This window comes from Lissotriton helveticus, chromosome 11 (genome assembly GCF_964261635.1).
Source record: "Lissotriton helveticus chromosome 11, aLisHel1.1, whole genome shotgun sequence".
Taxonomy (NCBI): Eukaryota; Metazoa; Chordata; class Amphibia; order Caudata; family Salamandridae; genus Lissotriton; species Lissotriton helveticus.
The window spans coordinates 623,044,198-623,072,050 of record NC_136072.1 but is presented as its reverse complement, the minus strand read 5'-3'; the positions used below and the strand labels follow the sequence as shown (position 1 = coordinate 623,072,050).

At 41.2% G+C, this 27,853-nt stretch overlaps 1 protein-coding gene across 2 annotated transcripts in view; it reads left to right on the top strand.

Annotated features, from left to right (window-relative positions):
* Positions 1–27,853, top strand: part of PLOD2 (procollagen-lysine,2-oxoglutarate 5-dioxygenase 2) — a 477,372-nt gene that overhangs the window by 308,361 nt on the left and 141,158 nt on the right. For both annotated transcript variants that reach the window (XM_078666442.1, XM_078666441.1), the window contains exons 5-6: positions 12,945–13,057; positions 20,566–20,629. In XM_078666442.1, the coding sequence (XP_078522568.1) occupies positions 12,945–13,057; positions 20,566–20,629 (177 nt within the window). The remainder of the gene's footprint in view (positions 1–12,944; positions 13,058–20,565; positions 20,630–27,853) is intronic.

Here is a 27,853-nt window from a genome sequence, read left to right as displayed (position 1 = left end):
ACATATAATGATGCCCTGATTTTGAGCAGGGTGGCATAGGATGGGGCACTTAATGCACCTGCAAATACTGGAAGATGAGGATCGGGTATTTACTGGAAGTGGCAAATACCTCCAAATTCTGAGCTCCACTCCATTGTAAATGGGGAATAACATGAAAGTGTGGCATTAAAGCACCAGACTCTGTTGTTTTGCCGTTTTGCCTTTTTACCCAGAGTTTTTGCAAATACATTTTTGGAAACCCATCAGTGGAAAACTGCAAGGGTGCAGTCATGACTGCAAAATACAGATGTTTCATTTGTGTGTGCTTTGCTTTGTTCCCACCTGTCCTGGTTAATTTCGAACTATTTAACACCCCTCCCCCCCAGAACTGCCACTGTGCGCCCCCTGTAATGTACCTTTTGCTACCTCTTGTATTTTGTTTGCTCATATTACTGTCTCATGTAACTTAACGTTTGCTTTTGTAATTTGGTCACTTGTAATTTTCTCATGTATCATTACTGTTCCTATTGTGAAGCGCTCTGACACCTTCGGGCATTCCACGTAGACCTCCCTTCACACTATCTCCCACTGAAAAGCCGAGAACACACGGGTACAAGGAAGACAAGCTGGAAAAAGACTGAAGGGTTTCATCATCTGGCTCGCTTTTAAAGCTTGGCATGAATCTCACTTTACCAGCAAAATCGAAGGGATTTCATGCGGAGCCCAGTGAAATCGCGCGCCACTACACTTGCTACTGTTCACATGATTTAAGAAGCATTCTGATTAGACATTCCTGCATTCGTCTGCGACTACGCTTTCTTACCGATTTGAACAGGGTCCTACGAGGCGAGGCACGGCAGGGCACAACACGGGGGTATGGCGTCTGTGTGCTGGGCAAAATCATTCCGAAGGTGGTATTTTAAAACCCCCCGCATGTTGGGCTGCAATTTATATCACCCACTTCCTGCGTGGCGGCGCGGCGCCCCTGGCTGCTCATCACGGCGCACCAGGGCGCCGCGGCGCACACTTTGGGAACCACAGATTTAGTTCAATGGTGCTCTGCTGAAAACGCCTGGGCTTCAGCAGAAGCGCCACATTGAAATGTAAACCATTGCGGCTTCCTCCGGCCCCTCCCTTCATGCTGACATCACTCTCCTTGTGTGTATCTCGAGGGCGAGCAATAGCCCTCGCCCCGGCAAGCACATGCGCTGGAGGACTCGTCTCTGACCTCACCCCTTAATTAAAAAAAAGCTACATTTTTTATTGGAATAACAGGAAGCAGTGACCGCTTAATTTAAAGCGGTAAATGGTCAAAATATCGATTCCAAAATATAGACAAACCAAAATATTGAGTCCAAAATATAGAATGGACAAAATATCGAATGGACAGAATATAGACATCAAAAATATCGTTTTGAAGGTAAGTAATGTAATATCGATTTTAAAAATATAGACAGTTAAAATATCGAAGTACATAATATAGTTTATTAAAAGTATCGAATTTTTTATAATATCGAATTTTTTTAAGTGTTTTTTATGTTAGTATATGTGTGAAAAGTGTATATATTTTAGTAATTTATTTTAAGTAATTAATTTAATGTTATTTAATTATTGTGTAATTTAATTCTGTAGCGGGTTGTGGGTTTATAGGGGAATAGGGTGGGAAGTAATTTAATTATAATTAATTAAATATGTTAATTAATTAATTGGTATTTATTTAGAATAAATTGTTAATTAAGTTTTAATTGGTAATTAATTAATTCTTAATTGATAATTATTTTTTATTAATTGATTAATTGATAATTATGTGAATTAAATTAATTTATTATCTGTAGCGGGTTGTGGGTTTATAGGGGAATAGGGTGGGAAGTAATTTAATTATAATTAATTAAATATGTTAATTAATTAATTGGTATTTATTTTGATTCAATTGTTAATTAATTTTTAATTGGTAATTAATTAATTCTTAAATGATTTTTTTTATTAATTGATTAATTGATAATTATGTGAATAATATTAATTTATTTTCTGTAGCAGGTTGTAGGTTTATAGGGGAATGGGGTGGGAAGGAATTTAATTATAATTAATTAAATATGTTAATTAATTTATTGGTATTTATTTTGAAGAAATTGTTAATGCATTTTTAATTGATAATTAATTAATTCTTAATTGATAATTCATTTTTATTAATTGATTAATTGATAATTATGTGAATTATATTAATTTATTTTCACTAGAGTGGGAATAGTAAAATTTACCCCTTTGCTATCCAACGCTTTCCCTACTGTTGCACTCTCTGGAGTGGGAATAGTATTTTTTACCCCTACGCTATCCAACGCTTTCCCTACTGTTGTACTCTCTGGAGTGGGAATAGTAATTTTTACCCCTACGCTATCCAACGCTTTCCCTACTGTTGCACTCTCTGTTGTGGGAATAGTAATTTTTACCTCTACACTATCCAATGCTTTCCCTACTGTTGCACTCTCTGGAGTGGGAATAGTAAATTTTACCCCTACGCTATCCAACGCTTTCCCTACTGTTGCACTCTCTGGAGTGGGAATAGTAATTTTTACCCCTACGCTATCCAACGCTTTCCCTACTGTTGCACTCTCTGGAGTGGGACTAGTATTTTTTACCCCTACGCTATCCAACGCTTTCCCTACTGTTGCACTCTGTGGAGTGGGAATAGTAATTTTTACCCTTACGCTATCCAACGTTTTCCCCACTGTTGCACTCTCTGGAGTGGGAATAGTAATTTTTACCCCTGCGCTATCCAACGCTTTCCCTACTGTTGCACTCTCTGGAGTGGGAATAGTAATTTTTACCCCTACGCTATCCAACGTTTTCCCTACTGTTGCACTCTCTGGAGTGGGAATAGTAATTTTTACCTCTGCGCTATACAACGCTTTCCCTACTGTTGCACTCTCTGGAGTGGGAATAGTAATTTTTACCCCTACGCTATCCAACGCTTTCCCTACTGTTGCACTCTCTGGAATGGGAATAGTCATTTTTACTCCTACGCTATCCATCGCTTTCCCTACTGTTGCACTCTCTGGAGTGGAAAAAGTAATTTTTACCCCTACGCTATCCAATGCTTTCCCTACTGTTGCACTCTCTGGAGTGGGAATAGTAATTTTTACCCCTACGCTATCCAACGCTTTCCCTACTGTTGCACTCTTTGGAGTGGGAATAGTAATTTTTACCCCTACGCTATCCAACGCTTTCCCTACTGTTGCACTTCCAGGAGTGGGAATAGTAATTTTTACACCTCCGCTATCCTACAGTAATAATATTGTGTATTTTTTATTAATATTATGTTAATATATATATATATATATATATATATATATGTTTTAACAGATATGATTGTATTTTTTTTTGTAAGTTAAATTAGTTATTTAATAATTTTAAGGTAATTTAAGTATTTTTAAGTATATTTTAGCTATTTATTTGTAATATTTTTTTAATTTTACATTAACTTTAAGAAATTCAATATTTTTATGATGTATATATATATATAAACGATATTTTGGTACTTACCTGTTTGTAGATAGAAATTCGATATTTTGTCTGTCGATATTTTGGAATCTATATTTTGGGTAGTCTATATTTTGTCCCTCAATATTTAGTCAGTGATCCTAAAACCAGCCACCACTGTAGTTAAAATATTTGAAGTTAAAAGGACCCCCAGGTGCTACAACCCTCTGTGTGAAACCAGCATTGAAAAAGACAATTACCCGATGGATCAGACAAAACAAGGATCCCGGACCTCTGGCAGACGAGACCCCCACTCCGAAGCCCAAGGGGTAAATACCAAGGCCTCCAACCAGAAACAGCAAGGCACCAGGAGAGGAAGAAATCTGGACGAGGACCGAGAGCTCAGCACTCGGGAAATCCCAAGGAATAGTGAGCACAGAGGAAGGGGCGTGGCCGATGATGCAGGCGCTGCCACGATCTCCGTGCAACTTCCCCCAAGCATGATGGGTTATGTAGTTCCCAAGAGAAAAACCTCTCCTGCAAGACAATAAAGAGCTATAAGAGCTCCCAGGACTTAAGGAAACAAAAGGCAATGCACAGACAATACAATGAAAGCAAAACATGAAGCACTTCATATGCAAGGCAGTTAAAAGTAGTCACATTACCTACAATGGGAGCAGCATACCCACAATCAAGTTAGAGAAATTACCTCATGCGCTTAGCCACAACGGACCTTAGTGCACAGTGGCATAGGCACATGACTCTGATGTAGAAGAGGGACATGTGAAGTGAGTGGGGCGGGCCCTAGACCGCATGCCGCCCTAGACCTGACATTATACTCCTGCCATCTAGTGTTGAGTTTGTTGATAGTGCACATGGGCATTTTGTTGGATTGTTTTTTTTCCGCCATTGGGTTCGGATGTGTATTGCTGCGCTCCGCTTCAAAACCATTTCTTTGGGTTCCCCTCGGTGCGCAATCCACTCGACCCACATCGGTATTGTTTTGAACGCATATCCCACTTCTCCGCATATCAATCTGTTGAGGAAAACCTCTATTTCGATATAAGATCTTGGAAAGGTCGTCTGGCCTAACCGCATCAGTTCACTTCGCTTTCGATGGAACGGACTCCATTTAAATCCTGCCCTTGGTGTCGCGCTAAGTATATTTGCACCGACTTGCATGAAGTGTGCAACTTGTGCTTGTCTCTGGAGCACAATGAAGAAGACTGCGAAGCGTGCAAATTGTTCCGTTCAAAGAAAACGCTCCGTGATCGTCAGGCTCGACGACATGAGATGCAAAATGTCGAATACACGCCGGACATCTTCGGCGAAGGATCCGAGCATGAATTGGACGCACAAAGGGCCGAGAAAGAACAAGAGGAACATGTCTCCATCCTGGAAATAGACACCAAAACCTTCAGCATGGAAAAGTGATTCCACCCGAGCCCCGAAATCCTCTGCGCCGAAATCTAAAACTGTGCCTCCGAAGCAGCAGGATCCGATTTTCGATGCCCCAACACCCAAATCGTACTCAAAACAAAAGGAACTCGACATAATTCCTGATACAGTACATGTTCTTACTAAGTCACCTCAGAAACGCAAACCTGAGTTAGAAGAAGAACCTTTCTTTATTCCTTTCAAGAGGAAGAACGTGGGTACTAACCCTCTCCCTCCTCTTTTAGCACATTCCCCTACACCAACCTATCCACCTTTACGTCATTTATTGATTATACCAATCAACTCTCCACCACCCCCCTGATGATGATGATGTTGATAGGGATGGGGAGGGGCAATATTTTACCAATAGATCCCTGTAAGGATTATCACATAGATTCACATGCAGATAATGACCCAGATCTTTACCCTGTAAAGCTTTCCCCTCCTGACGACAATGTCGGACATCTAGAATTACTTACTAGAGCTGCAGAATATTAAGGGGTACAGTTACACAAGGATTCTTTGGAGGAAAATGTCCTATTTGAAACGCTCAGTGCCACACATAGGGATAGTCACACTCTGCCAAGACAACACATCCATGTCTTTCCATACCTGGACGACTGGCTCATCAAACCCAGTACTTACCAAATGTGTCTCCAACACACTCAAACCACTATTTACTTACTTCACCAAGTAGGGTTTACAGTAAATGTGCTGAAGTCTCATCTACAGGCTTCCAAGACGCAACCTTATCTGGGAGCCACAGTAGACATTCACAAAGCTGTAGTCTCTCCCAATACAGCCAGGATTCACAGTATTTAGTCCCTTCTCATTCAATTTCAGCCCAACAAATCATTGCCAGCAAGAGTCTTCATGCAACTACTAGACATGATGGCGTCTTTCATTAAAATTGTTCCCAACGCAAAACTTCACATGCGTGCCCTGCAAGAATGCTTAGCAAGTCAGTGAACCTGTTGCAGGGTAAATTAACTTAGTGTTGGTAGACGGCCGCACACATCGCTCTCTGCAGACAGTGCTTACAGCAGATGCATTGCTCACTAGTTAGGGCGCTCACATACAAAGTAACACAATCCAAGAATATGGACTATAAAGTACTGGAGCCTTCATATCAATCACCTAGAGCTACTAGCAGTGTTTCTAGCGCTCAAAGCTTTTTAAGCTCCCTTAATACGCAAAACTGTCTTAGTCCGCACAGACAACATGACAGCAAAGTATTACATACAAAAACAGGGGTGACACACCCCTTCTGTCTGTCAAGCCTAGCACAAGACATTTGGAAATGGGCCATACATGACAACATATATCTCCCAGGAGTAAACAATCAAATTGCAGACCTTCTCAGAAGACAGAGACAGCAAATCCACGAGTGGGAACTTCATCCCCTAATTCTTCTTCCCTACTTTCAGGAATGGGGGTTTACTCACATAGACCTGTTCGCCACAGATCAAAATGCAAAACGCCCAAGCTTTGCCTCCAGGTCCCCCCACCCACTCTCCAAAGGCAATGCCCTATGGAACTGGTCAGGGATATTTGCCTACCCTTTTCCGCCTCTCCCACTCATTCCGCTGGTTGTTTGGAATCTCAGGCAATCATCCCTCAAACTCATAGCTCCCACATGGGCACGTCAACATTGGTTCACCACCCTTTTAGAGCTCTCAGTAGTTCCACACCAAAAGCTGCATCTCAACTCCAGTCTCCTCACTCAGAGCCATGTAGAAATCAGGCATCCAAATTCGAAGGAACTCAACCTGGCGATTTGGCTCCTGATGTCATAGAGTTTGGTTATATACAATTGTCACAAGACTGGATGAATATCCTAAAGAAAACTAGGAGACCTACTACTAGAGCATGTTATGCAGCAAAATGAAAATGTTTTGTTATATATTATAACAATAACAATATTAATCCCCTTGATGCTTCTGTACAAAACATCATCTGTTATCTTTTACACTTGCAGCAATCTAAATTAGCTTATACATCCATTTGATTGCATTAAGCAGCAGTAGCTGCATACTTACAAAACAGACAAGACTTATCTCTATTTAGAGTACCAGTGATTAAAGCCTTTATGGAAGAACTTAAGAGAGTAATACCACCAACAGTCCACCTGCACCAATATGGAACTTGAACAACATAGTCCTTACAAGGCTAATGGGTCCACCTTTTGAACCAATGGACAGGTGTCAATTACAATTCCTCTCATGGAAGGTTGCTTTTCTTATTGCAATCACTTCCCTAAGGAGATATGGGGAACTCCAGGCACTAACTATCCAAGAGCCTTCTTTCAACTTTACAAAGACAAGGTGGTTCTTCGAACCAATCCCAAATTTCTACCTAAAGTAGTTTCTGATTTTTACATAAATCAATCTGTTGAGTTACCTGTGTTCTTTCCTCAACCTGATTCTGTATCGGAACGAGCTCAACACACACAAAGGGGTCGATTCCGATCCGGGAAAATGCGCTCCGAATCGTCGTACGGAGAGTTTTTTCCCCATACGAATCGTACCCGTAGACGTCCCGTACGTACGACGAAGCACGATCCGTACCAGGTGCCAAACTCCGTACGAGTCATACAGGACTCCGTACGACTCAAATCTCCGTACGAATTTCACTCGGAACCGGCTGTACGCGACATCACTACGGTTCGCGGCTGGTTTTTACGACCCAGCAAGTACGATTCGTGTCGGGTACGCGCCGTACGACCCTTTTCCTACGGGAGCCGAAAACAGTCGTAAACGCAGAGTTCGCGCCGAAACAGGTACGGAACGCCCCCCCCCCCGGGTACGGCACGTACCCACCATGATCGCAGGGGTACGCGCCGTACCCCTGTGATCATGCGGGGTACGTGCCGTACACCCAGCGTACTTGGGGTACGCACCGTACCCCATGTACGGTGGGTGTACGGCACGTACCCCATGTACGCTGGGTGTACGGCACGTACCCCGCATGATCACAGGGGTACGGCGCGTACCCCTGCGATCATGGGGGGTACGCGCCGTACGGTGTGTAGGTGATCGTACGCTTTTCCGTACGAATCGACGTGTACCGTACGAATCGCGTCCGGGTCGGCCGATCGGGATCGGAATCGTCCGGTCGTACGGCGTCCGTACGAGTCGTATGGAAATGGCTCCGGATACGATTCGTACGGACGGGGATTTTACCGGATCGGAATCGACCCCTAGATGTTAGAAGAGCTCTACTATATTATATAGTAAGAACAAAAGATTTTCGTTAAACGAAACAGCTTTTTGTTGCCTTTTCACCACAACCCAAAGGTAATCCCATTTCTAAATCAGGCATTGCAAGATGGATCATGAAATGTATCCAAACATGTTATGTGAAAGCGAAAGGTACCTTGACAATACACCCTAGAGCGCATTCTGACTGGCAAAATAGGAGCTACCATGGCCTTCTTAGGGAATATTCCCTTAACTGATATCTGTAAGGCAGCAACATGGTATACATCACACAAATTCACTAAACACTATTGTGTATATGTGTTAGTGAGGCAACAAGCTAATGTATGCCAGGCAGTACTTAAAACACTGTTTTAAACAACTGCAACAGCTACAGGTTAGCCACCACTTTGGGAGAATACTGCTGTATAGTCTATGCAAAGCATGTGATCTACAGCTCACATGCCTTGAACGGAAAATGTTACTTACCCAGTAAGCCTCTGTTCTTGGCATGTAGAGCTGTAGATTCACATGCGCCCTCCCGCCTCCCCGGGTACTTATACCTGTTTCTGTTTCTTTCTTATCTTATATACTTTCGCATGGATATTTCTATTCTACCTTTACTAACCCCATTCTCACCCTCTGCGGGAAAGCAATCTAAAAATTGAGTTGATGCCCATGTATCTATCTATCTATCTATCTATCTATCTATCTATCTATCTATCTATCTATCTATCTATCTATCTATCTATCTATCTATCTATCTATCTATCTATCTATCTATCTATCTATCTATCTATCTATCTATCTATCTATCTATCTATCTATCTATCTAGATAGATAGATAGATAGATAGATAGATAGATAGATAGATAGATAGATAGATAGATAGATGGGCATCAACTCAATTTTTGATGCCCATGTATCTATCTATCTATCTATCTATCTATCTATCTATCTATCTATCTATCTATCTATCTATCTATCTATCTATCTATCTATCTATAGATAGATAGATAGATAGATAGATAGATAGATAGATAGATAGATAGATAGATAGATAGATAGATATATACATGGGCATCAACCCCATTTTTAGATTGCTTTCCCGCAGAGGGTGAGAATGGGGTTAGTAAAGGTAGAATAGAAATATCCATGTGAAAGTAATAGATAGATAGATATATATATATATCACCTACTGGCGGCAGTAGGTAGTTATAGTTAAGACCTAGTTTTCATAGGCAAAATATTTTTTGACTTGCCAATGACTTAGGCGTTGGTTGACCTTTCTTCATGACAGTTTCCAAAACAAATGTCAAGGTAGGTTCTGGTTGCCATGGAATGTTTGGGGTGATCCGTGCAGTGGGGACCAAGATTTTGGGGCTCAAAACAAGGGTGCGTTTGTTATATTGATGTTAAATCTCATAGGAACCTTTAGCCACAGCTACAGCCCGACCCACTGAATGGACTTACACCAAATTTGGCAGTGACTTTGACGTTGGATCAAGGAAGTGCCTTTTGCCTATTTGGTGTAAATCAGTTCAGTAGTTTTTGTGGAATTTAAGCTGAAAATTATAGTGAGCTCTCTGGCCGCGGATATTTTGCAACGGTTTTGCGATGAGTTGTGACTGCATGTGCCAACCAGAATGCTCTGATTGGCTAGACAGAACCTGAGCATAAAGTTGCGGCCACCATTTATTGATCGTGAACGGTTCCCAGGGCTGAACATTTCTGAAAAAGCTAACATAAAGGGTCAGAGTACCACTACTCCATGTTTTAGAAATGGGGGTGATGTCTCTGAGCATATCATGAGTCATGTAATATGTGAGGGCACAAGCAGTGCATTGTGGGAGCGATAGTTCGAGTTAGCTCAGCTGCTGTGACCTTTGGTTTTTTTAAATGCTCCATTGCTAACTATAATGTCTCTGTAACCTTTTTTTCCCAGTGAATATATATATATATATATGTATCTGTAGTTATATTTAGGACTGTGGGCCTGATTTAGATCTTGGCGGATGCAATATATCCTATGGCACTTGTAATATGGCGGACGGGATATCCATCACATTAGTGGCAGAGTATCCCATCCACCAAGATCAAAATCAGGCCCTTAGTTACCAGAGGAAATAGATTTTTTTAGTTTGACGAATCTTTACAAAACATTCCAAAAGAAAAGGTTCTGCACCTCAGCTCTTTCCCACAAAGCTTCAGGGTGATCCACCTATTGATCAAGCAGGGGCCAAGAAAAAAGAGGGGTCCTGAAACACAATTTCCTTATTTATTTTGTTATAGGGAATTTGAACAGTGAAAATAGCTAAACTGAATTTCTTCAAATTCGACAGAAATCTCTATCTTAGTCCAGAAAGCATGTTTTTTTAAATTTGATGTAAATTCTTTCAGAGTTTTTGAGAAATTAAGGTTCAGAAAATGTTTATGTTTGTTGGGTTCACAAGAGGCTCGCAAGAGTCCCGCAATCACGCAACTTAAAAAACAAATCTGATTGGTTGAGAAGGCTTTTTTTCCTAGTCAGCCTCTTCACTCTCACTGGACTAAAAGGCTCCTGCAAACTCCAGCTGGACCTCACACTCTGATTGGCTTTTCGCTACAGGAAGAGGAATGTTGCAATGCCATTTAAGGATACGGGGACTCTGTCCCTGTGTCCTGAAAATGAAAACAAATGAAACATAAGGGAGAAGGGTAGAGGTACCCTACACCCGGACTATGTGGGGGGGGCCTCCATAGGAACACACTCCCAAGGCACAAATTTAATATAAAACAAATTGGTTTATGCGATCTTGCGTATGTCCTCCCTTGTAACACCCATGAGATTAACAAAAAAAGAGGGGCTGGGCTTGAGTGGCTTAGTGTGGCGAATACCACAAAACCATCAAAGTGTTTATGGCAGGTGATGGCTGGCTAACCATTGTGAGATGGGCGAAGAGCCTGGCCACAGGCCACCCCTTGCAGCCAACTCCATGCCTCGAGTTGCCATAGGTCATGGGTGGTGAGTGGTTGGCTGCCCGCAGTGATTAGATGTAGGCCTAGTCGCAGGCATTGTCCTTAAAAATGATTAAAAAAATACAAAAAAACCTGATGAAATACAAAGATTAAAGTGATGTTAGAGTAAGGAATTTTAATATGTACTGCTCCATTTTAGTTAGGTGAAAATGTTGGTAAAAACATACAGTTTTAAACTAGTAATATTAGATATTCAGCAGACATAGTTATGTCAAGTAACTCATGCCCTAAAGTAACTATAACTCAAGACTTTGCTATCCACAGTGGAATGGACCTGTAGGCAAGCAGCAGTACGAATTTCCATTCCAAGTATCTTGATATTGGATTGCTCTTTATTTTTTTTAATTTTTTTTTGCAAGACCTTTATTGTCATTTGATAATCGTACACAGCCAGGAGCCTACAACCCTGGGGCCGGCTGCGAGGTAAGAAATAGGACAGGCAAATGAAGGAGTTACACAGCCCTTCAGCCGACAACTCTAGGTCCGGTGGCGTAATGCATTACATGAAGTCTTACAGTTTTATGGTCTTTTTTGTAGTTGTCCAACGACAAACTGAAAACAATAACTTAAAAACCTGAAAATGAGACCATTACAATCCAGCTGTCACAACAGTGTAATCTGTATGATACATGACGTGTTCAATCCAACGGGGCAGTACAGTTGACAACTATTACAACATCGACCCTTACATTGTAGCTCGTGTATATGGATCACTCACCCGCGTCCACATCCAGTGTACCCATATAATCCGTGAAGTAGTCCCAAAAGTTCTTGGGCATAGATTTCACCGGTAGCTCTTCCTCGTATGTTAACAGCTTATCTCTACAGCTGGACATGTCATCTAGCCATCTGGATGCTTTTGGCACTTTCCTACTGTGCAAGCATTGTGCAATCTGTCTTTTGGCCAACAGTAGGGAAATCACACAAAATTTGCGTTTGGTGGCTTTAAGATGTGGTACGATCCCTAGCAGGCAGGACCGTATTGTGCATTCTACCTCTACCCCTATCATAGTAGAGAGTGTTGTGGTTACCTCTGCCCAGTAGTCTTGGAGTTTTAGGCAGGACCAAGCCAAATGTGCGAAATCTGCGCCCTCCACCCCACATCTCTTACACCTGTCTTCTTCGTGTAGGCCAAATTTACGCATACGCGCAGGTGTGTAGTATGCCTGATGTACAAACTTGTAATGGATAATTCTGAGGTTGCCATTTGGAGTGAGAATTTGTGTTAATGTGCAAGTTTGCTGCCATTCTAGGTCTGTCAGTGAATCCTCTAATACCATGTCCCATCGCGCTTTAGCCTTCTCAGTGGTGTGTGGTATCTCAGCCTGTGCTGTGGAGTATAGTCTCGATACTAGGTGCGATAAGTCTTGGGTTTCAATGAGCAGCTGTAGCGTGTCTAGACTATCTGGTTCGTTGGGGAACGTAGGATACAGTTCTTTCAGTGCGCGTTTCAATCTGTAGTGCGTGAAGTGGAACATGGGCGACTTGTTTTGAATATATGTTAGGTCCTCAATGTCTAGAAATGTGCCCTCATGAAACAGGTCACCCATTCTTTCTATGCCCGCTCGTTGCAATAGTGACATGCCCACTTCTTCACCTGTGACTGACAACGCCTGATGGTGATGTAATGGCATTGCAGGTGCATATAGCGGGATCTTATGTGCCAGTTGCCCCAGTTTCCGCCAGGCCTTGACTGTGGTGTCGGATTGCTCTTTATTTAGCATTTAATATATTCATGATTTCTGGGAACTCATTGCTCTATATTTGTTTTTGGGCTCAATGTTAATTCAGTTTTACAATTTTAAAAACCTGTGGTCTGCTGTTTTTCTATTCTAGGATTTATTGGATATCTGTCATCCATTAAAAGTATTGTTGATCAATGGGAGCTTCAGGATAACGATGATGACCAACTCTTTTATACCAAAATTTACATTAACCCCTTGCAGCGGGTACGTATTCAACAGTGTCTCATAAATGATTGTGTTGTCTGCTTCCTAACTTATGAAATAGAAAGAAGTCGAAACAGAAACAGATTCCTCATTTAATAAGCATGCCTGTAATCGAGATGCAAAATCAATAGCCATTAATAAAGGAAAGAAAGCTAATAAAGCCTCAAAATATTATGCTCATACAAAATATTGAATTAATGATGAGAATGTTCTGTTTGTAGCTGATAATGAGTCAAATACAGCCAAGCCCCACCGACCCTTCCTCGTTCAAGGCTGTTGTGAATATGCATATTCAATTTGTGTAGCATATTTAAGTTTGTGTTTCCACAATGAAGCATGTAGGGTATTCTCATTTCCAAGCTTACTGCAGCATTTTGCTTCGAAATACAAAAACATACAACATTTCGGAGTGGTTCTAGTTACATAGCCCAGTAAATCTATTATTTTTTTCCTGATCCTAAGAAAAAGTTCTCTCAATAGCAGCGTCTAAAAATCTAAATATGTCATACCAAAACATCGTTGATGCTGTGCATGTACTTTTACCTACACCTTGCGTTGAACCAACTTAAAGGTTGCCAAATGTATTAGATCAGAACTAATTGCACATGTTGCAACATGTGTACTTTTAACTGATGTGGTTGTAATTACATATAAATCCTTACACAACGTTTCATTCTCAACTATCTTTCACTAAAAAATGTCATATTCTGTTTGGGTTCTGGCATATTTTCTGCTAGACGTCTTGGAAAGTGTCTCCACTAGCTGGGATCACTATTGCCTTCTCATTCTTTCTTCTGGAGGGCTACTTGCTGTCAAAATATTTACCTTTTAGTTCTTATGATCAGTGGAAAGCAAGGCAAAGGAATTTACACTTGTGTTGGTATGAAATATGTACTGCATAACATTGTCTGAACATAAGCTCCACAAAGCAAGTTCAGATTTAAATTAATAAACTCTAACAATTTGGGATTTTTTTTGCAAAATCAAACAATAGCTTACATTCAATGCAAAAAGCATTCTTTAACTGATTAATGAAATAACCTATTAAATGAGAACCTTAAACATGTACACAGTCTCTCACATCCTCACTGACTCTTCTATACACCAATTACACACCCACTCAATCACCGATACAGGAACTCCCACGGCCACTTATCTTAGTATATATGTTTAACATTCAGTTACTTTTAGAAAACACTCATAATCACTGTCATCAGTAATGTCATTTGAGATGTCATCCGTGATGTTATGAGACATGTAATTTGAGATGTCATCAGTGATGTCATAAGTGAAGTCACTGACCATGTCATGAGTGATGTAATATGTGAGGTCATAAGCAGCGCATTGTGGGGGCGTAAAGTTATAGTCTAGTTCCTAACTATAACCTTCCTGTAACCCAGAGGTCTTTTAAAACTCTTTTTGCTATGAGACCAATGAGCAAAATGTTTTCAAGTCGGACCCCTCTCCAAAATCTTATGGCAGTACTTGGGGGAGTGGAAAGATCCAGGACAAGTGCAGAGGGTGAGATTACCATTTCAGGAGTACTTTTTTCTGTAATTGATAATCACACTAAATGTGACCCTTGTAAAAGAGCAAATATATCAAGCAATAACACAACTCCTGATACATAGGGTGTTGTGAGCCCCTCAAACTCCTGAGACCCAATGCAACTGCACTTGTAGCACTAATGATAGCTGCAGCCTTGAGTCGCAGACTGTGTGCTCTGCCTCTTTCACCTCTTCTCCACCGTGCATGGCTATCAGCACAGCCTACGATCCTCTTTCATAAATGAAGGCAGTCAAAATGGTTATACAGTGGGCCTCTCACCCTGGACCTGAGGGCCATTGCATCTGCTTCAGTAATGAGATCAACTATCTTGTAAAGTGGTGATCTTCTCTGCCCCTTATTGAAAAAATGAGCCTCCATCTTTCCCCTTTGCCCATTCTGTCATCTCTCTGAAGACTAAGCGTATGTGTCTCCCCTGATTACATTTTCCCTTCTCTTGGGCCACTGGTCCGAGGCCCAAAGCAACACTGGTAAAACAATGGTAACAATGATGGGCCCCAACATAATCAAGAAAAGACAGTAAAACATTACTAATTGGGGTTGACGCCTCAAATCCCTGGGCCCCTGTGCAACTGCATCTGCTGAACAAATGATACCTACTACTCTGCACACCCTCTCCACTGGTCCATCACCCCTAAACATGAGGTCCAAAGCAGGTTGTCTGCTCCTTTGTGCTGAAAAGAAAAGGGAGTAAATTCCACATCTTGCCGCCTGTTGCTTTGGACCTGTTCCTTGCGCAGCAAGGGTAACTAGGGCCCTAATGCTTACCAGGAAAAAAGGGTTCCCCTCCACCATTTTGCTAGGAACACAAGCAAAATCGGGGTGTACTTGCCGATGTGCCACTATACTTGCTGCACCAATGGTAGTGTTGGCCATTTAAAATCCACACGCCACATAATTCACCATCTGCTGCATATTCTACAGATTTTAACAAACAAAAATCTTTTTCTCGCTCAAACGGATCAAATGTTACTAAAAAGGCAACAACACATGTTGCCACACAGTGGAAGGCCCATCGCAGAGGTTGACAGTCAGCTTTCCGTTGCTGATTGCTGAATTTTGGTGTTAATCTGGCACTAATGAGGTGAAACATTTGCTCTCACATTGCTAGCATGTGTAAGATTGGGTAGAGAAACACTATCACAAAACGTACTGTGTTAAGCCGCATGTGTTGGGATTTTTTTCCTGCCGCATAATTTAGTCAACCCTGCCACATAATTTAATCTTCCCAGTGCGTAATTCCAGGAGCCTTGCTTATACAGTGTATAATATTAACATTTTAAAATAATGACTTGTTTTTTTATAGTGCTTTGTGTTACAGGCTGGGACTTCACAGCATTATAAATACAAAAGTCAGGATTCCACACTATGCCACACAGGCTTCAATTATGTGATTCTCCGGTTTCACAGACAACTGTAGTGATTGCATTAACGAATTGAGATTTGATAACATTAAAGAAAGCGTTCCCAAGGATTATTTTAATTAGCATTTATTTTTTGTTTATGGTATGTGCATTATTTTATATGCAGCTGGCTAAATGTGAAAATCAACAAAATACTTACAGGAAATATTGTTCTTTTCCTTTTTACCCATTTAGCCATGTCTTTGAACCGCCCGCTATGGCGCCAAGAATAACAGAATAACAGTTGCCATCATTTTTTATGCCCTTTACCGGCTGAATGTAAATGAAGATAGCCTGGAAACATGTTAAATAAAGAAAGTCACACTTCCAGGCCGTCTTCACTTACAAGTATTTACACAGGCATTTGTGCTCCCCCCCTCACCCCAGGACCATAGCCAGTTAGAGACTGCAGACATTGGGCAAATGAGACCGACTCACGCTGCAGCTGAACCCAGGCCCGCTCTCTACCTCTCTCCTTACCTCTCTACTTCTACCTCTCTCTACCTCTCTACCTCTCTTTCTACCTCTCTCTACCTCTAAAAAAAAACAAGCATTGGCATAGCCAATAGGTCTTCTTTTTTAGACCTCATACGTTTTTAGTTATCCAGTACAATATCCTTGGTGCAACAACTTCAAGTGTTGCATGGCTAAACACTTATAAGGTCCCAAAGGTGAGACCTATTGGCTATGCCATTGCTTGTTGTGTTTGCTTTCTGCTTTAATATACACTCTGACCAGAATTTTTTTTACCAAATAATAGATCTATCTCATCTAATACAAAATATCTTTTTTGATGCAATTTTATTTTTTTCAAAATAAAATGAACACAGCCATAATTATGTTTGATGCTGAGCAGTATTTAACCTGGTCAATTGGGCTGCACTGTTTCAAGTTCCTGAAGCCTATTCTTTCAAGGATGAATTAATGAAGGTTGTAAGAAATCTATATAAAGATTCATCAGCAACAATTATAATCTAACTCTGGTGAATCAAGTATGCTTAATCTATGTTGTGGGACTAGCCAAAGGTGTCCAATATCTCTCGGTTTATTTGCCCTGTCCATAGAGCTCTTGGGGATAAGCATTTGTGGTGACACTGATATTTGCCCCCCAGCTCCCTATTCCTGGTATGGCTAAACTTAAACTTTATACCAATGATCTAATATTATACTTAAAAGTAGAGGAAGCTAATTTGCAAAATGTATTCCAGAGAATTGAGAGCTTCACACAGATTGGAGGATATAAAGTTAATCAAGGTAAATCAGAGAATATGCTATTCAGTGCCTCTCCTAATAATCTCAATGTAGGACTTAGAAAGAGGTAAATTTCTGGGTCAGCAATCAGATATTTAGGAATCTATGTCTCGTATGATTACTCCAATCTGTTTAGATTGATTTGTGTAGCCAATCTAAGAAAGTAAAACATTATTTTCAAAAGATGGAAGTTTTGCCTCTTTCTATGATGGGAAGAGTAGCAATAGTTAAAATGTTAATATTACCTCGCTTCATCCTTTTATTTTCCAATTTTCCAATTTGAATTTCCTACAAGATTTGTAGTCAGGTTGTTACCTTATTTTGTGACTTTGTTAGGAGAAATTAAATGCCCCGGTTGAAATTTAGCTGTCATCATTTAAATAAAGAACATGGGGGGCTGATATTGCCACATCTAAAGGTGTATTTTGAGGCAGTTTTGATGGACTTGATATCACAAATTAATACTCCGTGGGCTTTCCCATTTTTGCAAACGTTTGGGGGATAAAGTGGTTTTAGATTTGAGTTTGCATTCACCTTCATTTCTTAAGATCATTAGACTACCAACATTACCCATTATAAATCAAGATGTGATTTTGCAATACGATTTATTGAATTTTTCAAGGAATACTACAGACCTGAATATCTCACTTGAGACAACTGTGGAGGTTTGGGTTTGTCGGTTTCAAAGCCAGAGATTAGGAGAACAAAGAGCTTAATATAAAACAGGATTTCATATTTTAAGCTGAACTCAGGTTGGAAGAGTACGGATCAATTTGGGATCCCTCAAGATGGTGAAGAAAGAGGTCTATGGCTTGGCTTAATAAAAATTAGAGACATTTTTAATCAATTCTCTTAGAGTAAAGAGTTCCGAGAGGCAATTTTGAGAGGGCTACTTAAACAAAATTTGAGGGGTATGGTGTTGGTATAAAGTTCTCTGTCTTAACAAACAAATTCCTTTTCTCTCTTTATATCTCTGTAAAGTTGAAAAAGAGACGGGTGACTCTAACATTGAGTAAATGGGATGAGATTTCACATTGAGTTCTAAGTTGCTTAGAGCAGCAAATTTGAAAAGTGTGGAAGGTTTTACTTTACTCATAAAATTGTTAACAAATTGCATCCTCCTTCCCTTACATGTTTAGCAAAAGGAGCTGGAGATTGGCAGCATATAATCACACAAGGTTTGAGGTTTTGTGGGACTAGCTCTCTTCTGTTTAAGTGGTAAATTGAGTATTGTTTTCTGTCCTGAGGGTCAGGTAATTTTGTTTGGTCATGTTAGGAATGAATCAACCCTCTCCAATGCTGGGCACCAGTATATTTTTTATACAATTATCTATTGCTCACTCAATGACACTACAAAGATGGAGATCAACAAATATACCTCAGTTGGAACATTGGAAGGTTAAAATTGATTGGGTGGCTTATTTTGAATATGTTTATGTCCAAAGGAATAATCAATTAGATACATGATGGGCTATTTGGTATATTCTAATTTATAAATACACTATAGCATAACGTTGATTCTTCCACTCTGGGCTAGAATTGTAAATGCCTCACTAAGCCAGGGTAAAATACCGGACTGCCTAAAAGCTGGGCAGGACGCCCCTATTTTGAAAAAACCACTTGCTGATTCAACCAACCTTGACAATTTTCGCCCCATTTCCAATATCCCGATACTGGCCAAAGTCCTTGAAAATGTTTCCCATGTCCTCCTTTCTGCAAAACAGAACGCAAAAAGTTAAGGTAAATCAATCCCTTTCCAACACCACACCAGTCACACTCGGGATGACACAAGGCTCCTCTCTTTCCCCCACTATCTTCAACCTATTCATGGAACCACTAACTGAAATGCTATGGGCAGCCGACATTCACTATCATCTTTATGCAGATGACATTAATTTGTACTTGAAAATGTCATCTCCTGAAGACATCCGATCTCTCAATCCCATCCTTCAAAACACTCAAAATGTGTTAGCATGCAACCATCTCAAACTCAACATGCAAAAAACGAATTCCTCCTAATCGCCCCACCTAACCAGATACACCCAAGAAAGGATTGGATTGAGAATTTAACAGCTTTCAATTGCACACCACAAATTATTGAATCAGACAAATCACTAGGTATAACCCTGGACAAAACTCTTAATATGCTGGAACACATCAGTGCCACCACCAAAGCAGTAAACTTACAACTGAGTATACTAAGTATACTAAAACATTTCCGCCCGGAAACAGACTTCAAACTGGCAGTGCAAGCACTCGTAATCCCCAGTTTGGAATATGGAAAAACTACTCTCATTGGCCTACCTAGGGCCACAACAGCCCCCTTAAGGGTGTCACTCAACTCGGTGGCAAGGCTCATCACAGGGCCAAAACAGTTCAATTATATCTTCCATGACCTTAAATTCCTCAACTGGCTCCTCTACGAAGCAATAATCCTACAAAAAAGTGCATACATGACACACAAAGCTCTACATTTCAATACCCCAATCTATCTCGTTAGCAAACTTGAGCTATCTGGAGGCGCTAGATCCACCAGAAGTGCTTCCACCTTACTACTAAAGCCACAGCGTTTAAACAAGAAAAAAACCTACAACAGTTGTTTCTCAAGCCTTGCTCCCAGAATTTGGAACACTCTTCCCCATGAGATAAGACTGACTCCCTCCAGTATCTCCTTCAAGAAAAAAGTCAAACTCCTATTGATGAACCGATTCCTGGTTTAGATCCGCAATCTCTCTCCTCCGTATTGTTAGTTGTTTTTTCTGCTACACTATATGTACCTTTACCATGTTTTAAATATTTTATTGATCATTGTTCTCCTCATAGGGTAAAGCGCTCTGATACCCGCATGGGTCTTGTTCGCGCTATATAAAACTTTTCAAATAAATTGCATATTTTAATTTTACTGTTTATTGTATGTAATTGATTGAGTAATAGAGAGTTATATATGTTATGAGGATCAATTGGACACTCACATTTTTTAAATCTCTTCTTAGGCACTTCTTGTTCCTATCATAAAGAATTTCTTGTATATATAGAAAATTCTGTATTTGAAAATGTATTGTTGAACGTAGCCCCTTTATTTTGTATTAAGTGTGATTGATCCAGTGATATAGCGCCATATGAGGTATTACAGGTTGTTAGAATTAATTGTGTAATTTATTTTTGGGAGATCTATATTTATGTATGTTTTATTTCCTCTTTATAGGACTTTTCTGATCATGATGTTTTGAAAAAAGATTTTATTACTTGAAATCATTAAATGGCATGTTTTGTTGTTCTTAATTTTAGGAACGTATTAACATCACTTTGGATCACAAGTGCAGAATATTCCAGAACTTGAATGGCGCTGTTGGTATGAATTTTACGCAAACATTGCTATCGAGGTTTACTTTATTTTTTCAGCCCCTTTACTGCTGTAGATATGCATGCATTTCAAATGTAGGGATATATACATGCTGCAAAGCAAAGGGATTCATTGTATTCATCTGTTAGTGAGGATTGTAGTGTAGTTTCAGAATCTTTTTCCCATTCAATAAATGCCTAAGAGCTTTTCTTTTTCTTTTTTTACCTCAGCAAATTTGATAAAACCCTCACAACCACTGTATGATGTCAGCAGTGATGTCATCAGTGATGTCATTTGAGATGTCATGAGTGATGCCATGAGTGATGTCACTGACCATGTCTTGAGTGATGTAATATGTGAGTCGTAAGCAGTGCATTGCTGGAGCGTAAGTTATAGTTAGCTCAGCTAACTATAACTGCTGAATTTTCCTGGTTTTGTACGAGTGAAATGTCAGCCTAACTATACCTTCCCTGTAACTTTTGTTTTTTTCATTGAATATATATATATATATATATTTTTATTGTTATGTATTTTATACTAAACACAGTTCAAGGGAGAAGTAGAAAACTTTAGAAGACATTTTTTCTTGCAGCAGGAGCATCTCAAACTATTCCAAATTATTCCTCTTTTGTAAATATTTCCTGCTTGAGGTGCAATTGATGCAACTGCAGAGCCACAATGTAAAGGTTTGTGAGAGATCATAGGTATTTCTGGCATACAGTGTACATTATCTTCACACATACATGAAATTGGTTTCTTCCTGAAATATCTAAATTATTTTCAATGCATATCCTTTTATGCTTTTTTCATTTTATGTATTTGATACTGAGCACACCAAGTTCAAGGGAGAAGTAGAACACTTTAGAGGACATTTTTTATTGCAGAAGGAGCATCTCAAACATGAGTTATACTACATAAAATAATGTGGTGTACAAAAATGACCTACCACAACAGTACCTCATACCATACATTTTCCTCTAAAGTATTCTACTTCTCCCTTGAACTTGGAGTGTTCAGTATCAATTACATAACATTTTAAAAAGCATGTAAGGATATGCACTGAAAATAATATAGATATTTCAGGAAGAAACCAATTTCATGTATGTGTGAAGATAATGTACAATGTATTCCAGTAATACCTATGATCTCTCATAAAAACTTGCATTGTGGATCTGCAGTTGCATCAATTGCACCTCAAGCAGGAATTATTTACAAAAGAGGAATAATGCATTTCTGTAGTGTTTGCCAACACTGCTTATAATATGAGCTCCTCTCTCAAGCATTGAGTGGCACTGTCTCGTTTGTCCTTTTGTTAGTGTAATATATTTAAAATGTTTCTAAACTAGAAAAGGAAACATAATTCTTTTTCACATTTGTGGGATAAGTAACCCTTTTACACTGCCTCTTCAGTCCTCCTTGATGCCAGCATGGGTTTGATTAAGGCCCAGTTTCTTATGCATTATATAATGTAATATATGATTACAAAAATATCCTAATTTTTCCATTTGATATATGTTGTTTTATACCTACCATTTCAATTAACATGGTTGAATTGAGAAAAAAAACACAAAGCAGACAATTGTCCACATATATTTGAATACATAGGAATTTAACAATTGAAGCCTGGATTTATTTAAATCCAACCTTTGACAGCCTTTAAGAGTATACCATTTTCTGCAAGGAGAAACAGAATAAATTGCTTGTTTATTGCCCATTCCCCTACTAAGGGGAATGGGACAACCCGCTAAGGGTGCGGCGGTCCCGCACATCCCATTAGGATGCGCACGCCACACTGGTGGGTGCATCCCGCATTTCTGACATTGTGGTGGGCGGTGCTGAAAGCACCGCCAGCCGCAATGCCAAAAATGCATGTTGTGCTTTTCAATCCACAACGCGGTGCCTGCCACGTTGTACATTGAAATGCAGGGGGCCAATGTGCACCCCCCAGAGTACCTGGTGTCCCGCAATGGGCCCCAGCAAGAAATCCCTGCATGCCTTTATTGCCGCCACGAAAAAGCATGTTCCCGCCCACATCTTAATATGGCTGCCAGTGTCTAACAGACACCTCCACCATCTTTCCGTCCGCCCCGGATCCCCCAGTCATAGTAATATGGCGGGGGATCTTTGCAGCAAAGATGGCGGGTGGATCGCCCCCGCAGGGCCAACGGTGGCTACCGCCGGCCCGGCGGGGTGATCTGCCCGCCATCCTAATGGGACCCTAAGTTCCTTGCAATTTGTCTGGGGTGCTGCAATACCACTGCACCCCTACTTTCATCACCACTGTGGCTGACTTACTGCTAGGTTTGGCTGGAGTGCTTTTAAACCTGCTTTGTCAGCAGTACTACAGAATTAGTTGTAGATCTGTATTTTGTGAATGGGAAATGTCTTACTCATTTGTGGGTGGTTTGTCTTTTGGAATGTCATCAGGGCCGGACTGGGAACTGAAAGCAGCCCTGGCAAATTTTTCCAGACCAGCCCCCGTCCGGTGCGTTGTGTGCTCGCTGCGCTTGCACGCCCTACCACTACTAGGGGGGTTCTTCCGCCAAGAACATTTTGGAAAAAGACAAACCAAAATGGTGCATTTTACAGCACATTTCTCTTTACATATTTAATTGTATAAACTTTCAAAGCACAGTAAATAGTAGATGATGACCTTGAAGAGAACCAGCTTACCCCTCCCAGTCATATGTACCCATAGGCATTCTTACAGAGAGTACCAAAAATAGACACGAGTAGTGAATCAGAGAGAAGTAAAAGTGAGACCAGCCCCCTGCCCCCATATGGTGTGTAGCGAGTAAGAGCAGTGAGCAACCACTACTAGGCCATGGCTGTATAGAACATGAGTATCGGCTAATACTATCAATCAAATATTCATTATCTATACTATCATCCCACTCAAATGTCCTTAAACAATCAGAGACAGCAGCACCAGACAGATACAAAACAATAACCACACGTGCAGAAAGGCAGACAAGAGGCAATCAGACATTTAATTACATATGGAAACTATCAGACAAGCATTTACCCACTGACACAGAGGCAGACACAGTCATGGTGCCACTTTACCACACAATGTAGCTAGACACAAAGATCAAGATGGATGCAATCACACAGAGACAGACAGATGAGACGGTAACGACTGCACCAGAGGTTCCAGTTTGTGAGGGAGTTTATAAAGGTATGTAAATATGCATATGGTCTTTAAAGACCAGTAAAAATCTCAGGTGTGCCAGAGAAAAGACTCCAGACACAGCACAGCCGAGCCCACAGCAGCTCGAGCTGCAGCAGCCCGGGCTGACACACTCGAGAGAAGGGGGAGGGAAGCCCTTTCAGCTCTATGGCTGTTGCACGCCTGCCTGGAAGCACACTACTGTACAACAACCAGCACCTGTGCTGTGTGTGGGGTAGGAGCTCGGACATCGTGTTTAAAGCCTTGAACCCATCCCTGCACCGCGGAACGTGCACGAGATCTGCCCGGACTCATCAGAGCCTGAAGGAGGTTGGGCTGGGCACCCCCGTGATCTTTGGTGCCGAGTCTGGAATGCGGTAAGGTCCTTTGACAATCTCTGCCCTTCTTCAACTGTGTTGCACCTTTTTTGGTTTCCTATGTAATCACTTAAAAATGGGGAAGAGAAAATCTACCACTTCAAGGGAGAATTCGAGGGCAGGAACCATAGTCTTCTACTTAAGAAATGCTATGGGAGTACTAGAGAAGGAGATTTTCTTGATGGAAGAGCGCGTGTGTACTGCTATGAAATCTGTTTCTGGTAAAGGTTGTGGGACAGAGCTCAGTGCCTGGAATGAGTGGCAGCCTTAACACTCCCTCGCGGCAGGTAGGCACTAGGGGGAGAAAGTTGTGCAGCAATTAATTTGTGACAGAAAAATTAACCATCCTATATGCTGTGCATGACAATGTACCGCTGTACTTAATCCACCAGACTCCTACTGTTCATCGTCCCCGGCCAAAAACAGAAGTACCCCCAGCAAATGAAAGAAAAGTCTGTTCAGGATGTTTGCTCGATAAACGTTCTTGATAATGTAGCCCAATAAGAATTCTTGTGCAGCACTTTTTCCCATTTCTCTACCCAAAAAACTAAATGGAGTTATAGTGTGGCTATTTTCTTTGTACCCTGCAAGAGAATCCACAATCAGAGGGTGCCTTTATAATCCCCAGGATGTTGGGGAGAAATTCGCAAATCTGATGATGGATACCTTTCATGGATAAAAAGTTATGAAGATTTGAACACGAGCTACGTTTACATCCAGAAAAGGCCTTAGCATTCAGGAGGCTAAAACTTGGTTACTGTAATACAAAGGAATGCAGAAGAGGGTACTGCTGTCTGCAAACTCTATGGCAAATTCCCCAGCAAAAAGAAATTCAGTTTGACACAGTGAAGGAGCTGTTAGCCTAATATAAACAAAGTTCGATTCATCCATGTCAATTGTTATTCCTTTCTGATGCGCTTTGTGCATTCACAAAGGAATTTCTGTTCGTTGCTCCAGTGAGACAAAAATCATCTTACTCTAAAAAAAAAAAGGCGGTTTATTGCTAGCCAACGATATCTTCCAGGCAGTTGTTTTCTTTGTCAAAAGATCAGTTAAAATTTAGAATTTAGCTTGTATAAGCAGGACTGGTAGTACCAAAAGGCAGGCGTGGACTGTTCCTGATAGGAGACACTCATTTTACCCAGTGATAAAAAACGAGCTAACATAATACTCTGTTGGTCATCGAGGCGATTGTAGCATAACTCGGGTAAGTAAATGTATGCTTCGGGAAGCCGAACTTGTCTGGCACGATTGCCCGGGGGCGGGCTGGTTATCGAATATTCTATTTTAAAGAATAAAAACCATTTTCTAATAGAGTGCCGAAAATATGAAACTTCATAAGAGCGTAAACTACACAGGCTGTGTGCAAAAATTATTTAACTTTCGTTGGCCGCCGAACCGCCCCCTGCATGCAGGGCTCGAGAGGCCTAGCAGTAGCAATCACAGTAGGCCGCGATTAAAGATAGAATCAGCCAGCTTGCATTAGCCCGCCACAGCCACCCCCGCTCACCTCTATGCACATCAAATCAAACATTTTAATTATGACGAATGATGGCCGGATTGGCCGCACGGTCAGGCATCACCTGGGCACAGTGCCTCTCAGGGGCTCAGTCAGTGGGATTGCACGAGGCCAAATGCGCATGCTGCTTGGTCAGTCAACCATCTGCCCCACCCTAAGGCAGACGCGGGCACGCGGAGGAGGAGGAGAACGTTCATCTCTCTGCGTGCTGCGCACAGGCACCTCCTCCTCCTCCTGAATATATTAAACAAGTATCCGCTCCGCCTCCGCTGCCTGCCTGCACGCCCGAGTCAATCAATCAATGCAGACAGACGACAGTTGTGCTTTTTTCCCTGGCTGCACACACCGTGGACAAGAGACATGTCGGGGTAGAAGTCTCACTGTAACTCTCACTCTGACTCACGTGAGTCACATCACGTCGTCACGGTCCGGGCCGAAAATCGGCCCCAGCCACAAAACCGGCCCCCTGTCAGAAAAACGGCCCCCACCCCATCCAGCCGACCGGGGGATTGCCCGGTGCCCGGAATTGCCAGTCCGGGCCTGAATGTCATCCTTATAACCCTCCTTTATTTCCCTAACCTCCATCCATTTTGAAGTAATTATTTGCCATTTTCACACCACTTCCCCTTGCCCTTCTCACAGTCACTACTAAAACCTTTGGGCCAGATGTATGATGCTTTTTAGCGTGCGTAAACGGGTCTTAGAGCCTTTTACACACGCTAAAAATCATGGGCCCATATACAAACAGTATTTTGCGACTTGCAGATAAATTGCGACTCGCAAAATACTGTTTTGCAACTCGCTATTAGGAAGTGCATTGCCCTCCTAATAGCGACCGCAACCCCATGTATGAATGTTTTGCGACCGCAATTGCGGTTGCAAAACACTCGCAAATTACCACCCTTTTCAAGAGGATGGTAATGCACTCGCAAAAGGGCAAGGGACCCCTTCCCCTTTGCAAATGCAGGGGAAAATATTTTTGAGGGCAAGCAGTGGTCCCTTTGACTACTGCCTGCCCTAAAAAATAAAAAACAATCTTTTTTTTTAAAATGCATCCCGTTTTTCTTTAGGGAAACTGGCTGCATGTTAAAAAAATCTGCTTTATTAAAAAGCTGTCTCAGACATGGTGGTCTGCTGAACCTAGCAGGCCACCATCCCTTGGAGTGCCTGTCATTCCCAATGGGCTCGCAAATTGCGAGAAGCTCATTAATATTCATGAGTCTCGCAATTTGCGACCCCATTGTGAATCACAAACATTGTTGAACACACTGTTGTACGTGCCAAAAAGCGCCTCGCAAATTGCGAGACGCAAATGCGACTCAATTTGCAAGGCGCAATTTAGCAGGTCGTACATCTGGCCCTATATGTCCATCTGAGGTGATCTGTACCCAGTGAGAGTAAGAAAGGTAGGAGAGGACGAGTTGTTGATCTCTGGCCGAGGTTTGTAAATTGCAGGTTGGAGTACTTAAAATAATTGCACATCTTTACATACTAAAAAATTGATTTTGTAAATAGAGCTCAAATATTGAAATTATGTCCCTCACTTGACCACCCCAGAGTGTGCTAGGGCTTTTCTAAGGGGTAAGAAACACTACAAATACCACAATTCAAGAAAACCATTAGACATCTATATAATACAATTCAACAGTTTCCCAGCAACTGAGCCCATTGTATCTGTGACCTAGTTATTATATCTCTAAACTGTTTAAGTGTATTTCAGTGCACTTTGTAAGGCACAAACCTAGCCATAAAGTAATGTAAAGTTGTACAAGAGAACCCCTTGGAATTGAGCTCAAATTGGTGGAGGTACAGACTCGGAGAAAGAGTAATGTGATATCTATCAGAGAAGAGGAGGTTGAGGTCTGCAGTGCGGAAGGGATAGAGATAGCTAGATTCGGATCACACGAGCATCCCAAGTCCCTAGAGTAGAGCAAGAAAGACTGATATAATTTTTTCTCCTTTCTGTACTTTCTGATTCCAAAGAGAATGTCTGCTGTGTCCATAGCACATATGCACAGGCTACAGTAAACGTTAGTGGGCTATATCACATAAAGCGAGCACTGCAAGTGTTAATTGAACTGACTGGGGTCCTGAAAAGTGGAAGAACCGAAGCAGCACTATCTTACCATCTGAGACAGAGGTAAATGGTTCCTTGCCATGGGAAGTTT